Genomic DNA, 18104 nt, shown 5'->3' with positions numbered 1-18104 from the left:
GCACTCGGCAGCATCGGAGGCCCTCGACCGGATTGCGCCACTACGGCCCCTCCGAGGCGGCGGATCCCAGAGACCTCCTTGGTTTACCGAGGAACTCCGGGAGATGAAGCGCCGGAGGAGATGCCTAGAGCACCGATGGAGGTCCGATAAGTCCGAATCGAACCGAGCAATGGTAACCACCAGCACCAAGGAATACACCAGGGCACTTAGGGCAGCGAAAAGATCTCACATAGCCACCTTGGTTGCGTCCGCTGAGTCCCGCCCAGCCGCCCTGTTTAGGATAACCCGCTCCCTACTAAATAAGAGGGAAGTGGGGGAACCCTTGCAGGGTAGAGCTGAGGATTATGCCCAATTCTTAGCGGACAAAATTGCTCGGTTTCGGTCGGACTTGGACTCCATCCCTGCAGTTCCAGCCGAGGCACAAGAGGATCAAGTAGACCATCTCTGGGTTGAGTTTCAGGATGTTGCCCCCGGGGATGTGGACAAGGCCATGAGGGCTGTAAGTGCCTCCACCTGTGTACTGGACCCGTGTCCCTCATGGCTGGTTACTAACAGCAGTGGAATGACACGAGGCTGGATCCAGGCGGTTGTTACCGCCTCTCTTCGGGAGGGGAACTTCCCCGCCGCACTGAAAGCGGCGGTGGTGAGACCCCTCCTAAAGAAGCCATCTCTGGATCCAGCTGTTCTTAATAACTATCGCCCAGTCTCCAACCTTCCCTTCCTTGGGAAGGTTGTTGAGAAGGTGGTGGCCTTCCAGCTCCAGCGGTCCTTGGAGGAAGCAAACTATCTTGACCCCTTCCAGTCAGGCTTCAGACCTGGTTACAGCACAGAAACCGCTTTGGTCGCATTGACCGATGATCTTTGGAGAGCCAGAGATGGAGGACATCCCTCCATCCTGGTTCTCCTTGACCTCTCAGCGGCGTTCGATACCATCGACCATGGTATCCTTCTGCGACGACTGCGGGAGGTGGGAGTGGGAGGCACCGTGTTGCGGTGGTTCTCCTCCTACCTCTCGGACAGGTCGCAGTCGGTGTTAGTGGGGGGGCAGAGATCGTCCCCTAGGCCCCTAACATATGGGGTGCCTCAGGGTTCGGTCTTATCCCCCCTACTATTCAACATCTACATGAAACCGCTGGGAGAGATCATCCGAAGGCACGGGATAAGATACCATCAATATGCGGACGATACCCAGTTGTATCTGTCCGCCCCGTGCCAACTCAATGAAGTGGCAGACGTGATGAACCGAGGCCTTGAGGCCGTTATGGACTGGATGAGGGCTAACAAGCTTGTACTCAACCCAGAAAAGACCAAGTGGCTGTTGTGCTTCCCTCCCAAAGATTCGACCAATATTCCATCACTCAGGCTGGGGGGTCAAATTTTACACCCCTCAGAGAGGGTTCGCAACTTGGGAGTCCTCCTGGATCCACAGCTATCTTTTGACCACCACCTGAAGGCTGTGACCAGGGGGGCATTCGCCCAGGTTCGCCTGGTGCGCCAGTTGCAACCCTACCTGAATCGGGAGGCTCTCACAACAGTCACTCGGGCCCTTGTGACCTCTAGGCTGGAATACTGCAACGTGCTCTACATGGGGCTGCCCTTGAAGAGCATCCGGCGACTTCAGCTAGTCCAGAACGCGGCCGCGCGAGTGATTGTGGGTGCACCTCGGTTCACCCACATAACACCTATCCTCCGCGAGCTGCGCTGGCTACCTGTCGATCTCCGGATGCGCTTCAAGGTGCTACTAGTCACCCATAAAGCCCTGCATGGTAGTGGATCTGCGTACTTGAGAGACCGCCTTCTGCCAATTACCTCCCTGCGACCAATTAGATCTCATAGATTGGGCCTCCTCCGAATTCCATCGGCCAGCCAGTGCCGGCTGGCAACTACAAGGAGGAGGGCCTTCTCAGTAGTAGCCCCGACCCTTTGGAACGAGCTCCCCGTGGAGATTCGTACCCTCACCACCGTCCAGGCCTTCCGCACAGCCCTTAAGAACTGGCTAGCCCGTCAGGCCTGGGGACAAAGATAGCCGCCCCTCCCGAATGATGAATGAATGTTGCTTATTATTTTTTACTATATGTGTCTACGTCATTGTTTGTATTCCCCTTCCTGATTTTTATGTGAGCCGCCCTGAGTCCCCTCAGGGAAAAGGGCGGCCTACAAATGTTAATAAACATTCCAAACATTCCAAACAAACATCGTGAATGAAGGTGAAGATATGTATCACAGGATAATGTTGCAGGATCCAATCTCGGTCAGTTATCAGAACAAGATATTTTGTCTTCCAAGCTTTCAGATTCATGCTGGCGCCCATCTTCAGGGAACATATCTCTACCAGAATGTGTGCTGGTTTCCTGAGGATGGGCTTCAGCACAAGACCCAGAAGACAAAACCTCTGGTCCCTGTGACTGACCCAGATTGGATCCTGTAAGGAAACTATATCTCTATGGATCTGCCCAGGAATATACCAGTAATCTACTTCAGCTCAGAAGATAACGTATTACTCACTTCTTGCTTAATGAGAGCACCTCCCATGTGGGGAATCATAGATTTGATGCTTACCCAGAATGTGTTGTAAATATCCCCATCTTCAGGGAGAAAACGCCGTAGGCCGCGAATTCTTTCACCCCTGGATGGTTCTTCTATAGGACAGGGATAAAAAGTGAATCTATCCCTTACGCGGTCAGTAAGGAAGATGTAGTCCTTCTTGGGAATGAAGTTGTAAACCTGAAATCAGAAAGACTGCAAATGAGGATGTAGATTTGGGCTAGAGGAACTTCCAGCCCATCAAGCTATCATCCAATGAAACAGACTGTGCAATAGCAATAGCACTTAGACTTATATACCGCTTCGTAGTGTTTTACAGCCCTCTCTAAGTGGTTTACAGAGTTAGCCTATTGCCCCTAACAATCTGGGTCCTCATATTTATCAATCTCAGAAGGATGGAAAGCTGAGTCAACCTTGAGCCGGCCTGCAGTACCTGCTTTCTAACCACTGCACACCACCATGGCTCTTGATAGAATGGGAGAATGACCTTGGGAGGTGAGAGAAGGCAGAGAAATGAGATAAAAGAAGGACAAACCTGAAGCTGAGTAGTGGACAGAGAAAGAAATGTAGAGAGGATCCACCCTAATCAATCAGGTGGTAAAAAGAGACAGCAGGCGAGTTGTACTTTCAAACCTGCAAGGTTGGTATCAGTTTCTCAAGTACAGCAGACCAAACAATAAACACAATAAGATCAGTTAATTGTAAGGCCACATTAATAGAATCTTGCAAGTCTGAAAGTTATCCGGCCACATCTTTTTAGCAGTTGAACAATTAGGACAGGTCCCTTCCACGTTTCTTTCTCTGCTCATTACTTCGTTTCGGGTTCCTTAGGCAGAATCTTTTCTGTCTGTCTTCGAAGGTCATTCTCATGTTCCATTACAAGCCACCACATGAAATGATGAGTTCTCTTTTACTGGAAATCTCAAAGCAGAGGCCATCTTGGTCTTCTGGCCAAGGTGATCCAGATTATTCTACATTGAGACACCTCTGAAACAGGCTGGGTTAAGAATTCAGGAGTGATCCAAGGAAGCATCTATGTTTGATGGAGAACCAGAATTTGGCTTCTTAGTCTGCATCCTTCCCCAGGACTCCACACTGGCTCTGGGACTCTGTGTCAACTTCAAAGGGAGATTTTGCTGATTGTAGCCATTGCCACTTCTCAGCTGCCACAGAGTCGGGTGGAGTGGGGTGAGGGATGTCATTTCCAGACAGCAACAAGAAATCGTTCCCTGGGAACCAAGGTTGTTTAAGCAGATGTTCTACTAAGACTTGGGCAGTTTTCCATAACAACAATTGGACATTTAATTGGACAACATGACCTGCAATTATGGGGAGGGAGGGAGATTCTATTCTTTAATTATGTGAAAACCATGGAAACTAGTTAGAGTTGGTTTTGCTTCAGTCTGTGCTGACATGATATACTCAATAAAGTTTAGCATAGATTGGATAATCTCAAGCTTTCTTGGATAGTTGGGTTTGTCAGTCGGAACCTTGACACTCTGAAAACTGACTCAAAGTTCCCCAGGAATTCTATTTCTAATCCATTACTTTCACCAAAGTAGTGTGTTCACCACAACTTTGCATTATGGCAAATCTCTGAACTGTGATATTGGGCTACCCTCGGTCCACGTGCTTTGTCTTTCTATTTTTCCTACATTTTCTTCCCCTAAAATTAATTTATGGACAATTTTCTTTGCCTCTCCTTCCCTGCATCCTCCCCTACCTTCTTAAATTTAGTTGTGACTGCTACAGTTAGAACTCACCTTCTCAGGGGAGAGCTCGGCTTCAGGTTTCAAGAGAAAGACACTCTGGTCAACGGCATGGATGGCACAGAGGGAACCGGGGTTGGCTGAAAGATGGAGTTGGGTTTTCTGGCCAGGCAGACCTCCTCGCTCAGAAAACCACAGTTTGGCCTGTAAACATAAACCAGGTCTTTGAAAAAGCTACTTTCTCTCGGTGTGGAATGAATGGAAGGAGAAATTATCCAGAAGGAGAAAGTGATCCAGAAGTACTTCATGAGAAAAGTCTTGCACTCTTCTGTACACAATAGAATTCCTTATGCTACTAGGCTTGAAATTTTCAGTTTGGATAATTTAGAACTGTGTTGAGTGTGGTCAGATCGAGGTATTGCATACAAAATTATATGTAGTGATGTTTGTCAGAGTGTACACAATGTGACTACTATTTTGAGACAACCCAGCAGCAAAATACAGTACACAGAGGTTTTTCAAGTCTCATTCCTCATCCTGACCAATTACAAGATTACGGGAAAAACATCAAACAAAGCTGGTTAATATATCAGTTGTGCCTGTGAAGCGGAAAAAGAGGGGGGGATATGTGGCAGGGAACTGGAGGGAATGCTGTTAAAGCAACATCAGACAACTCAGAGTTATTCCTTGGGAATGAGCAGCCCAAGCTGTGCTCGATACGGGGGGAAGGAATAGGAGCCAAGCCTCCGTCGATTAACGTATCTGAAGTAAAAACAGCAAATAACAGGTTGGAGGCAGGTGGATGGGCCTATCACACCCGCAATGGCTAAATTGATTAATTATGTATAAAGGCAGATATCTCTTTAATGGTAATTTTTACACTATGACGATGTTAGCAGAGGCTAATGACACCTAAGTGGATAATATATTTTAACTTCCAGAGATCACAATGGTTTGTCTCTTCTTTTATAACTACATCTGGAACTTTTTAGGATATTTCAATGTATGTATGTATGTATGTGTACAGGTACAGATACAAGTATAGATGTGGGTGTATGTATGTATGTATACACACACATGCCTGGCAAAACCAGGCAATCAATCAATCTTCAACTCTAACATGGAAGCACACACAGAGAGAATACATGGAGAACTACAATGGAGATAGAACACAAGGAGATAGAGACACCCACACATGGCCTCTCTTATATAGACAGCTTCTTAAAGTGGCAGTAACCCTGCTGACTCATTCTCATTTCATCATCTCGGTTTACAGCCTACAGCAGCTGGTCAGCTATTAAATCATTATCACCTTAACAATGTCTTATCTGTAAATGACTTTTTCTGTTTTAATCGCAATAATACATGTGCGAACAATCACTTTAAACTCAATGTAAATCATTCTAAACTTGACTGCAAAAAATATGATTTCTGTAATAGAGTTATCAAAGTCTGGAATGCCCTACTTGATTCAGTTGTCTCAGCTGAAAATTTTCACACTTTCAGTTACAAATTGACTTCCATGGACCTTATGTCATACTTAAGTGGTCAGAAGAGGGGGTTTACATAAGTGCACTAATGTGCCTATCGTCCCTGTCATTGTATTTTTATTCTCTTATTCTTGTTCTTGTTTTTGTTTGACAAATTCCAATAAATAAAATGAATGGAATGAAGTAATCTTTGTCATGTATATTGTAATCTTGAGTTGCCCTCTGTCACTAACCTCAAGCCACAATTTGACAGGATCAATGGGATTACTGGCTGATTCCCCAAAAATAGGCTTAAGTTTAGCCAATGTTTGGGGTTTTCTTTCCACTGCAACTTGGTTATGACCCACTGAGATACTGGCATTCAAGGGAACCTGTCTGGCAACAGCCTGGACAAGCAGATAGCAAAAGAGTAACTCAAGAACTATTTCTCAAAGGATCAGGAGCAAAGAAGGCCTGGCGGATATTACCATTAATAGAGTGGAGGAGCACCAGCTTAGAGAAGACCTGTTCTGGGTCATTAAGATTCTGCCTTTCTTTAACAGCACAACACAAAATTCACAGTTTTACCTTGTTGGAGAAGCACTTTTCTACGGTGAAGTTTCTCGAGCCAACAACGAGTTCTCTGCTGGGCAAAACAGTGTAGAGGAGCAAGTGGATCTTAGGAGCAGTGTCGACATCCACCGAGAGATTCAAAAGGAAGTCTCCTTTGATTTCTAAAGGATGAAAGTCCCAGGTAGAGGAAAGAGAAAGAGAGTTCGAAAGAGACATATAAATTTCATTAGGTAGATAGGTAGCAGTGATGGGTTCTGGATCCCGTTGCAACTGCTATGGTTGCAAAGGGGCCTGGCGTCCTCCACATGAATGCGCGAGGTGCACGTACACATGTGCATGGCATGGACAACCGTAGTATCTGTCAACGATGCCTCTGCAAACCTTGGTGATGCTCCAGCTGCTCTGCAGAGCATCACGCAGAAGCTATATGTGCCATGCACGTGTGTGGAAGCGCCAAAGGCTTTAAAGGACAGGTAAGGAGCTTGTTCGGATGGGTGGGCCCTCCAGAGTACCGTACCAGAATGGTACACAGTGCTTTGGGCAGGCTCTGGTACACCCGTACCAGGGCATACTCCTGCAACCCACAACTGGTAGGTAGGTAGGTAGGTAGGTAGGTAGGTAGGTAGGTAGGTAGGTAGGTAAGTAGGCAGGCAGGCAGGCAGGCAGGCAGGCAGGCAGACAGACAGACAGATAGTAAGTTAGTCAGGGTTCTGACAGATGCCCTAATTAACTCCTGAGCCTTAAGCCAAGCTTCAAAAGAAATCTAATTATTTATGTGAAACCAGCTCTGACCCCACATAATGTAAGGCCCCAATCATGACCCTGTTTCCCCCACCCCCTGCCTCCCCCCATCAATCACATTTGCTAGCGGGGCAATTTTGCTGGTCGTAGAGATCACTGCCCTCCAACCACTGTAAGTCCCGTCAGGCCTGGGGCTAAAGACTGTAACCCACCCGAATGGTATGAATGTTGTGCTTTTTAATTATGTATTGTTCTTATGTGTTAAATGTTTGTTTCCCCCCCCCTTGAGTTGTAAGCCGCCCTGAGTCCCCCCAGGGAAAAGGGCGGCATATAAATAAACTTTCATAACTCATAACTCATAACATGAAAGAGGCACCCAGCATTCAGCAAGAGAGAACTGGAGCCCCATAGATGGAGACACCCGGGGAACTTCTGGGAAGCTTTTTGTCAAGCAGGAGGGGGGAGTGTAATTTAGAGGGGGAGCATTTACCTTTTCTCTGTTCCACTGGTTGCCTGTGTGTCCCTGTTCGTATGATGTTATCCCTAGCCTTGACCTGCATGAGGAAAAAAATCCCGTTAGATATGACGCCTTGGAGAAATCGATCGATCGATCAATCGACTGATCGATCAGTCAATTGATTGATTGATTTCCAACTCTAAGCACTGGCTGTCATGTTAGATATATGGACCCCTAGAATTGTGGAGCTGCAATTGTCTAGCTTAACCTTTTGGTTAAAAGAATAGAATAATAATTCACCCATTGTGTTAATCAGGAATCTGGTGAATTTGATGATTGCCTGAAGGGAACATGTGTTGAGATGGCAAGGCTAAAATCCGGGCCTATGCAGGCCTTTGTGGCCATGGAAAATCCCAAAGGAAAAGACTAGCCTGTGGATTAGGCTTGTGACCAAAACCATGGAAGGCATGTTTGACTATTTTTATAATTTCTATATTTCTATATCTTATCTGTCGCATGCAAGTTTCCTCCTATGTCACCAAGCAGAAGCAAAGAAATGTATAAATATCTGCCTCAGTCTGTGTTTGGGATTCCTCCACCTTTAGGGAGAACCCATCTTTATCAGCTGAATAAACATGTTTGGCTTGTCATTTGGAAAAAGTGCAAAAAAGCGCAACTAGGGTGATTAAAGACCTGGAGACTAGAACGTATGAAGAACAGTTGCAGGATTTGGGTTTGGCTAATCTAAAGAAAACAAAGACTGGGGGGACATGATAGCAGTCTTCCAGTGTTTGAGAGGCTGCCACAAAGAAGAGGGGGGGTCAATTTATTTTCCAAAACATCAGAAGGCAGGACAAGAAACAATGGACTGAAATTAATTTAGGAGGGAAGCAACCTGGAATTAAGGAGAAACTTCCTAACAGTGAGGACAATTAACCAGTGGAACAGCTTTGCCTTTGGAAGTTCTGGGTGCTTCATCACTGGAGGTTTTCAGAAGAGACTGGACAGCCACCTGTCTGAAATGGTATAGGATCTCCTGCTTGAGCAGGGGGTTGTACTAGAAGACCTTCAAGGTCCCTTCCAGCTCTCTTCTGATTGATTGATTGATAGCTGTTTAACCAAGTGAAGCAAACATGCTTTGTGAATGAAGCCTTCACCTGAAGACTCACCATGTAATAGAAGACAATCTCGTCGTCTGTCTCACCATCTCGGTTAAGGATATAATGCACCCGAACTGGCTCATGGTGGCCGCAGCTTAATATCCCTGATGCAGGCTCAATATATAGGTAACTTTTGCTTGGAGAATAAAACTTGTACGACGTGTGACTTGCTCTACCGTGACTGGGTATAAGCCAGTACTTGAGAGCCTGCGAAGATTCATCTTGATGGGTAGCCTGAGAAGAAAAGCACAGATTTAGAGAAATTAGGTGGGAGCTGGCTGAGAGTGCAAGAGAAATCGATAGACGATAGATAGGTATAGATATACGGTAGATATTCAATAGATTTAGAAATAGATAATGCATGGGTGGATGCAGTGGTGGTATTTGATTTTTTTCCTAACAGTTCTGTGGGCGTAGCTTTGTAGGTGTGGCTTCCTGGGGGTCATGTGACTGAGTGGGTGTGGCCAACTTGAGGTCACTCATGGCTAAGCACACTCAATCACATGACCCCACCACCAAGCCACACCCACAGAACTCAGTACTCAAAAAATTGAACATACAGCTGTTGCAGTCTTTCTACCTATTATTTTCTGCCCAGGGTCTGAGGGGACTTTGGTTCAGAATCTTTCAAAGGCCTCCTGCATGCCGCCCTCTCTCCCTTCGCCACACGTCACCCCATTTCCCCTCCTTCAGAGGCCCAGCCCTTACTCAAGCTTCCCGCTTCCTCCCCCATGACCACATCTTTCTTTGTCCCGCGACCTTACCTTCATCCCATGGCTGGTGGCAGAGGGAAAGGCAAGCCAGAGCTGAGTCATCATCACTGGACTCCCAACAGCCTGCATCTCACCACCCACCTTGTTGTGAGATACCTGCAGCCGCCTCCTTTTCTTGGTACAAGACAATCCTTTCAACCACCACCTCTTTGCCAGCTGGAACCGAGCTGGCAGTGGCATCTGTAGGCTTCTTGCACTGAAAACTACTGACTTCCGCTTCTCGAACACACCATAACACAGCTTCGGTCCTGCCCCCGCTGCCACCCTGTTCTTCGCACTGTGCACACGCATCCCATTGCCTGTTGCACCAGGATCTACTAATGTTGTTAAATTCCAAGTTCCCTATCCCAACACTTGCAAATTTTCTCCCAACCAGCTCTGCGTTTACCTCTCCAACCCCACCCCACCCCCTTCCTTAAGCAGTAAAGGACTCAAAATCCAGCTTTGGGAGAGGAAGGTCACTTGCACCTCTTTTATCTAGAACAGAGCAGGGTCAGCTCTGTTCCATACACGGACAGGAGACCACAAAGAAATCTTCTAGCCTGTGGGCAATTGAAAAGACATCTGGGAAAGAGCCACAGGGAACCTTTCTTGCCATGGAGATGACAGGGTCGAGCCTGTGCGGGGATCTCAATGGTGACTTTTCAAAGGATAATATACATGGTATTTTCAGAATGAGTAAGATGGAAAATCATCTTTGGGAAGGAAGATAGCGACAATGAGAACAGAGAGACAGAGGGGGGAAAGGGAGGAGCCCTAAGTACTTTTAACTAACTAGAATAACTTTATTGTCACTTTAAATCTATACTAATCAGCATACATTAAAACGAAATTTCATTGCATACAGCTCTCAAAGGGTCACCGTCTCCAAAATACACTGCATAAATATGACAAAAATAACAGTAAATAAATAAATAAATAATGAACAAAATATGCATATATACCCACAGTTTACCAGACGGATGGCATATAGGGACCAAAGCTCTTACAGAATCTGCTAGTCCTGCTAGACATACTTCGAAATTGAAATCTCCTCCCGGAGGAGAGCAACAAAGACAAATCATCAAGTGGGAATGTCATGAAATGCAGCCGTCGCAAATCGAGAAGACTAACCGTAAAAGACAAATCGTCGCCTCTGAAATCAGTGGTTTCTATGGAGAATTCAGCTCTTCCCTCAGCATCCGTCACTTGACTGAGCCGCTGGTCAGTTGCCGTCATCAAAATCTCCACTTTTCCATTGTTGATCGGTACCTCGTTGCTGTCTACCAGCTTCACCTGCACGTGAAAAGCCGAATATTTCAGGATTTACCAATTCTGCCTTTCCTTCAGGGACGCCAAGCTTTCCCATCAAGCCATCTTAATCTTTTCCCCATCACTACAATTCTGTGTAAAAGAGGAGACTAGCAGGGGAGATTTGAGCCTGTGAGTAGCTTTTGGGGCTACGGCTGAGAAAGAAAGGGGACGATTTCTAAACCCAAGCAAGGAGCCGCTGAGAGATGGTGTTACAGGTTGGTTTAATAAACTGACTCTTCATTAGGGAAAAAGGGCTTTGGGAGTTTCAGAGAAGAGCATCTACAGGGGATGATAGCAATAGTAATAGCCTTTCTATACTGCCCCATAGTGCTTTACATACTCTCTGGACAGTTTACAATGTCGGCATGTTGTCCCCAGACATCTGGGTCCTCAGCTGCAGGCTAACTCACTACTCACCACCAGCAGTTTGATGTCCTAAGTGGCTCAAAGTTGACTCAATGTTCCATCCTTCCGAGGTGAGTAAAATGAGGACCCAGATGGTTGGGGGCAATAGGCCAGCTCTGTAAACTGCTTAGAGAGGGCTGTAAAGCACTGTGAAATTGTACATAAGCCTAAGTGTTATTGCTATTGCACTGAGGCATGATCGGGACTTTGACTGCCATCTTGACTTTTTGGGTCTACCACCATCATTTCCATGGATACCCCTGCTTAATAATCCTGCTAATGAACAAAGACTGAAAGGCTCCTATTGTAGACTCCAGCTTGCTTGCTTGCTTCTTCCTTCCCTCCTATTTATATTCTCCCCCCTCTCTCTATTGATCTATCTATCTATCTATCTATCTATCTATCTATCTATCATCTGTTGGAAGAAATGTCCATCTGGGTTCGGTTCCAAGTGGGGAGAAAGACACTGGAAACATGGAGGCTGCTTGGACAGATGATTTAGTGGTGGACAGGATCACATGGGTTTTTTGGGTCCTGGGCAAATGAGCACATGTGTGAGTGAAAGAGAAAGATTTATACCCTCTTAGGCTTTGATTTGAGTTTCCTGTTTTTGTAGCAAGGGCCTGTACTCTGATTGGTTGTAGACTCCCATGTGGCCATGCGTAAGGTGACCAGACATCCTGATTTTGGTGGGACAGTCACGATTTCTAACAATTTGTCCCGTGTCCCGGGGCGTTTTTAAAAAGTCCTGATTTTCTGGCTTCATGTTGAAGGCGCAGTGGATTTGATTAAGAAATCCTAACCGGGGCAAGACAAAAGACACTCTGTCTAACCTCTCTCTATGTCTCAGTACTTTCATTGAAAATATTAAAACATTAAAGCAAGATAACGGAACACACACACACACGGCCTTTTTTACCTCCTTTTATAAGAAAAGTTGACCCAGTACCATAGAGCTCCAGGAAATACTTTGGCTAGATAAGTAGCCAGTGTTCCTTCCTGGATTTTCCGGAGGGGAGGGGCATGGAGGTTGGAGGTTGGCTCGTGTGGGAAAAATGGTGAAATATTTTTCACTCTTTTTCTTTGAAAAATATTTCCCCTGAGACTAATTTCACCATTTTAATTTGCTCAGTTCTTTGTATTAACATCTACATCATTCTGGATTGACTTGGAGTGCCTGCATGCTGGTAAGTGAGCTGGATTTTTTCTTTTATTTTGTTAATGTATTTTAAAATAATATTTTATTTATTGTGCATAGGATTTTTTAAAATAGTTTTATTCTGTGTGGATTCTTTTTTTAAATTGTCTTAGACTATTTAAAAAAGATTCTATCCAAAATAAATTGAAGTGAAACCATTTTTAAAAATTATATGCACAATACTTTGAAACATATTGTGCATAGAATTTTTAAAAATAGTTTTACTTCAATTTATTCTGTGTGGAATAGTTTGAAATGTTTTACTTCAATTTATTCTGTGTGGATTCTTTTTTTAAATTGTCTTAGACTATTTAAAAAAAGTTTCTATCCAAAATACAAAATTCCAGCTGCAGTTATTCACTTAAGAACTGTGGCAAGAAAGGTGGTATAGTGACCAAAGTTACAATAACAGCTGTTTGGGGTGAAGAAATGGCATTGGAGCAGACTGGAGGGGCTGGCTGGGCTGATACAGCTTAAATCCATCTTAGCAGAGAAACTACAGCTCCCATCTTACCTTCACAACATAGGGTATGCCAGGTTTATAGTAAAGGTCAACGTCTTCAAAAATAATTTTGCTCAATGTTGATGTGATCTCAATGGATTCTGCGGCATTCAGCTCCACTCCTGTTGAAGAGAAATGTCATCTGCAAAAGGCTCTACCCTTCCTTTCCAATTTCCCAGAAACTCCCCATCTCTGGAATGCCAAGAAGCCTGATTCTTTTGACGGACATTCGCCCTGCATTTATGGATTTCTGCTTTGGACAAGAGATTTAAATAGTTGATCTCCAGGGTCCTCCCTTGTGCAGATTTCTCTGACATGTCTATGGAGATTCTCAGTCATCCAAGTCATGGTTATCCCAAAGATGATTTTTTTTCAAGAGGCAACTGGACTTTTCTGGGTTTTCTTTGAAAACATTTCGCTTCTCAAACCAAGAAACTCCTTCAAAGTTTCTTGGATGAGAAGGGAAACATCTTCAAAGAAAAACAAGAAAGTCCAGTTGCCTCTTCAAAAAGCACCTTATGGATTTTTCTGACATAATTCCTCTGAATTTGGCACCCACTGGCCCTTTAAAGATTTCCCCCTGTTGAGTTGTGACTGGCTCAAAGGGGAAATGTGCATCTCCACTCCTCAGCCTAGGGAATTTATTGTCTGAGAGACACGTCCATCATCATTTGGCCAGCACAAAAATATGGAATGCAGTAACCTTTCCTGCTGAAGGGGGATCTATTTTTCTACCTACATTTGCATGCTTTCAAAATGCTAGATTGGCAGGAGCTGGGGTGAGGAAGGGAACTCACCCAGTCCTGCAATGCTTGGGACTCGAACCTGAGCTGTCAGCTTTCCAGCTTATAAGGCCAGAATCTTAACCACTGAGCCAGCACTCTCTTTATTGGACATCAAATTTGATTAGTATGTCTGAGACTGCTTGCAACCAACTGATCCCCCCCCCCCCCGCAAAATCTCATCACTTCATTTTCTGTGAAATGGGTGTTGGAGCAGAGAATATTTTTCTCATTTATAACTCAGATGCCACAACTCTATTAGACTTAGACATGGCCTGGGGTGTTTTTTTTCTATCAAGATTAACTCAGCCTTCCAGCCTTCCGAGGTGGGTAAAATGACGACCCAGGTTGTTGGGAGCAATAGGCTGACTCTGCAAAACACTTAGAGAGGGCTGCAATAGCCCTTAAACCTATATACCGCTTCACAGTGCTTTACAACTCTCTCTAAGTGGTTTACACAGTTAGCCTACCACCCCCAACAATCTCGGTCCTCATTCTATCAACCTCGGAAGGATGAATGGCTGAGTCAACCTTGAGCCTGGTGAGATTTGAACTGCCAAATTGCAGGCAGCCGGCATTCAGCAGAAGTAGCCTGAAGTACTGTTTTCTAATCATTGCGCCACCAAGCACCAGGGACGTGCAGTCAGGGGAGGCAGGGGAGGTGGGGCCTCACCAGTGTCATGAGGAAAAGAAAAGAATAATTAAAAGGAAAAAGGCTAAGGTAGTTGCTGCCAGACTCCAGAGTCACAGTGGATGACTCTGAGTCTGCTTAGTGCTAACTGCAGGGGGAGGCGAGAGAACTACGGGCCTCCTTTGCATAAGGAATTTTTCACCTTTTAACCCTTGCTCCGAGTTAAGCTGAGCAAGGGTTAAAAGTCGGAGGAGGCGGGGGGGTCGGAGGAGGTGGGAGGCGAGTCGGCGGAACGCAGCAGTGGCAGGGACATTCTCACCACTGTGTCCAACATGCCAGGCATCTCATGTTTATGTCCGCCATAAACTCGAGACACCTGGCCTGTTGGACACAGCAGTGGGGACATTGCTTCTTGCCGCTGCCATGCCCTTGCTTCATCAACCATAATCCTCACTTCGCGTCACTGCCAAGCACTGTAAAGTGGTATATATAGTAAGTCTAAGTGCTATTACTATTGCTATCTCCCAAACCTTCCTTGTAGGAAACGGGAGCTTTAAGCCTGGTTCTGGGCCATTTTGTCAGCTCATTGATGCTCTTTTGTTTCAAGAAGGTTACCTGTCCCTTCCTCTGTGATTTTGCCTTCTACGGTGATCTCCATCAAATATCCATACCAGCTCAGGTGGAACGGCTCCATGTTCACCACCTTGGAGAAACAGCCATCTCCATCTGCCTGCATGACACAAGAACCAAGAAACAGCAATCTGTGATCTCTTTGCAAATAACCTCACGTTCCTTGTTTTTCAGCAACACAACTTTTTCATGCCTTCTATGGGGTTTTCAAAACCCACTCTCTGGTTCATGGACAGCAGAGTTAAGCCAAGAAAGTGGAACCCCTGTAGGAAAGTGATTCAGCGGAACTTCTCTTCTGAACACCTGTCTAAACTCCTTAGCTCTTGCCTGCTTTTTAAATAGACAATTTAAAGTTTGTCTAAACCTTGATTTATTCTTCCCATGATCATTAGTTTTACCTCCAAGTAGTCCTCGGTTTACGATCATAATTTAGCCCATATCTCTGTTGCTTAGTGGGACATTTGTTAATCTTTATTCGGTATCTAAAGTGGGCTTTTTGGCTTTTCTCTTGTGAACTGCAGTAAGATCATTCCTGGGGAGATTCCAGCAAAAGCATGGATGGACTCTGTTTCCCTCTGTATCTTTTCTCCATGCCTGTGATATCCTGGTGGAATGTCTTTCCACGCTCCTCACTCACTGCCCCACATGTCAAAGGGAAATAGCTTAAATGGGAGCGTAAGAAGTGAATTTTCAGTGCCATGTTTGCACCAAGTGCTTTATAGGATCTAAGCAAATTTTCCACGTGGTTTTCGTAGTCCTCTGCCTTTCTGGTCTCAAAGCGAAGTTAAATTTATACACTGCCATGTGGTACCATTTTCATTGTTCTACCGTACTTTATCAAGAAGTTACAAGGCATCATGATCATGAGACACTTCCCTCCCTTGTAGGTAAATATTCTTGGCTGTGCATAAATCTAAATGTGAGCATAAGAAGTGAATTTTCAGTGACATGTTTGGACCAAGTGCTTTATAGGATCTAAGCAAATTTTCCACATGGTTTTCATAGTCCTATGCCACCCCTGCAGGCAGATCCTACAGCACTGTCTGAATCCTTGGATCTGTTTTTGGGACCTAACATTTATACGTACGTATGCTGAGTTACAACACATTTGGGGGTATTTTTTTTCCCCAGAAGAAAGAGCCCAAATAAGAAAAGCTGCTATGGCTTATTGGGATAGAACCCAAATGGGAGTTGTTAACCCAAGAGCAGCTGATATCAAGTTTCCTCTGGGGGATCCGGGGTGGGATAACAATGACCGGGCAGAGAGGGGACATATGGAAGATCTAAAACAAATAGTTGTCCAAGGGGTTAGAACTGCAGTACCTCAAGAAAAGAATTTGATTAAAGCTTTTAAGGTAGGACAGCTGAAAGATGAACCGCCATCTGTATTTTTAAATAGGATTGGGGACTGTCTGAATAAATATTCTGGTCTTTCTCCTGAAACACCAGCATATGATTCCTTGATGAAAATGCAATTTGTAGCAAAGGCTTGGCCGGATGTACGGAAAAAAATTCAGACAACTAAAGATTGGGCAAATACAGATATAAAAACACTATTAAAAGAGGCCCAAAAGGTGTATTTGAATAGAAATGAAGCAAAAAGTCAGCAGAAAAGCCAGGTGATGGTGTCTGTCATTAAGACAGCTAACAAGCAAAAGAAAGGAAGGAAGAATTTGGCAGGGGCAATCGGAAACCACCTGCCATAAATCAGTGGAAACACCCTGGATAGGGAAGAGGATTTCTCCTTTGGAAGAAACCAAGTGGAGACAGTGAGAAATGGTTTGCATATGGTAAGGAAAAGCACATTGCTAGAAACTGCCCAGATAAGGGAAAAATTCGGGAAAGAAACAACCTCCTGGACCCACAGCTGAGTTTTGACCACCACTTATCAGCTGTGACCAGGGGGGCATTTGCCCAGGTTCGCCTGGTGCGCCAGTTGCGGCCCTACCTGAACCGGGAGGCCCTCACAACAGTCACTCGAGCCCTTGTGATCTCTAGGCTGGAATACTGCAATGTGCTCTACATGGGGCTGCCCTTGAAGAGCATCTGGCGACTTCAGCTAGTCCAAAATCCAGCCGCGCAAGTGATTGTGGGCGCACCACGGTTCACCCACATAACACCGATCCTCCGTGAGCTGCGCTGGCTACCTGTTGGTCTCCGGGTGCACTTCAAGGTCCTTCTTACCATCTATAAAGCGCTCCATGGTAATGGATCTGGCTATTTGAGAGACCGCCTTCTGCCGATTACCTCCCTCCGTCCCATCAGATCGCATAGAGTAGGCCTCCTCCGAATTCCATCCGCCAGTCAGTGCCGACTGGCGACTACGCGGAGGAGAGCCTTCTCAGTTGCAGCTCTGACGCTATGGAACAATCTCCCCATGGAGATCCGCACCCTCACCACCGTCCAGGCCTTCCGCACAGCCCTCAAGATCTGGCTATCCCGTCAGGCCTGGGGATAAGACTTTACTCTCGCCCCTCCCGAATGTTGAATGAATGTTGGGTTTTTTTATTGCTAATTATTTTTATTCACATTTTCTTTTTGTGTTTTGTCCTGCACTCCCCTCCCCTATTATTGTAAGCCGCCCTGAGTCCCCTCAGGGAAAAGGGCGGCCTATAAATGCTTAATAAAATGAAAAAAAAAATGAAATGAACATCTATACACCCACATGGGAGATGAAGAAGATTAGGGAGGTCAGCATCTATTGGTTTTAGGGTCCCACCAAGAGCCCTTGATAAATTTAAACGTGGGACCTGAAGGAGAAGAATATGTGTTTTTAATAGATACTAGTGCAACAAGGACATCAACATGTAAAATACTAAGAGGAATTGAATAGGATGGGTAAAAGCCTGAGAATAAAGGGAGTAAAAGGGGAACCTTTTGAAGTGACATTAGTGAAAAATGTGTGTTTAAAACGAGGAAAATGCAATATAAAAACAGGTGTAATACTAGTATGAGAAGTAGGGATAAATTTACTGGGAAGAGATGCCCTATCCCTACTGGGATGTGAGCTTAAATTTGCAGAAAATACTTATACTATAAACATGTTAACTGAGGAACAGGAGAAACAAATAGAACCTCTAGTTTAGGAGGCAAAAGATCCTCTAGTTTGGGAGGCAAAAGCCATGTCAACAGTTTACAAAGAAAACTTATACAAAATGTTTCATAGTTGGCACATGTCAGCGGAAACATTAGCAAATATGTTTAAAAATAAATCAGTGAAATGTTGGAAGTGTCAAC

The 18104-nt window shown here is 45.1% G+C and overlaps 1 protein-coding gene across 5 annotated transcripts in view; it reads right to left on the bottom strand.

Annotated features, from left to right (window-relative positions):
- Nucleotides 1-18104, bottom strand: part of LOC116503328 (alpha-2-macroglobulin-like) — a 183234-nt gene that overhangs the window by 126050 nt on the left and 39080 nt on the right. For all 5 annotated transcript variants that reach the window (XM_032209667.1, XM_032209663.1, XM_032209666.1 and 2 more), the window contains exons 9-16: nt 14853-14967; nt 12837-12946; nt 10540-10701; nt 8663-8887; nt 7527-7590; nt 6311-6456; nt 4308-4457; nt 2560-2724 (exon numbers count right to left, since the gene is read on the bottom strand). In XM_032209667.1, coding sequence (XP_032065558.1) covers nt 2560-2724; nt 4308-4457; nt 6311-6456; nt 7527-7590; nt 8663-8887; nt 10540-10701; nt 12837-12946; nt 14853-14967 — 1137 coding nt within the window. The remainder of the gene's footprint in view (nt 1-2559; nt 2725-4307; nt 4458-6310; nt 6457-7526; nt 7591-8662; nt 8888-10539; nt 10702-12836; nt 12947-14852; nt 14968-18104) is intronic.

This window comes from Thamnophis elegans, chromosome 2 (genome assembly GCF_009769535.1).
Source record: "Thamnophis elegans isolate rThaEle1 chromosome 2, rThaEle1.pri, whole genome shotgun sequence".
NCBI classification, from domain to species: Eukaryota; Metazoa; Chordata; class Lepidosauria; order Squamata; family Colubridae; genus Thamnophis; species Thamnophis elegans.
This window is presented reverse-complemented; position numbering and strand designations above follow the sequence as displayed.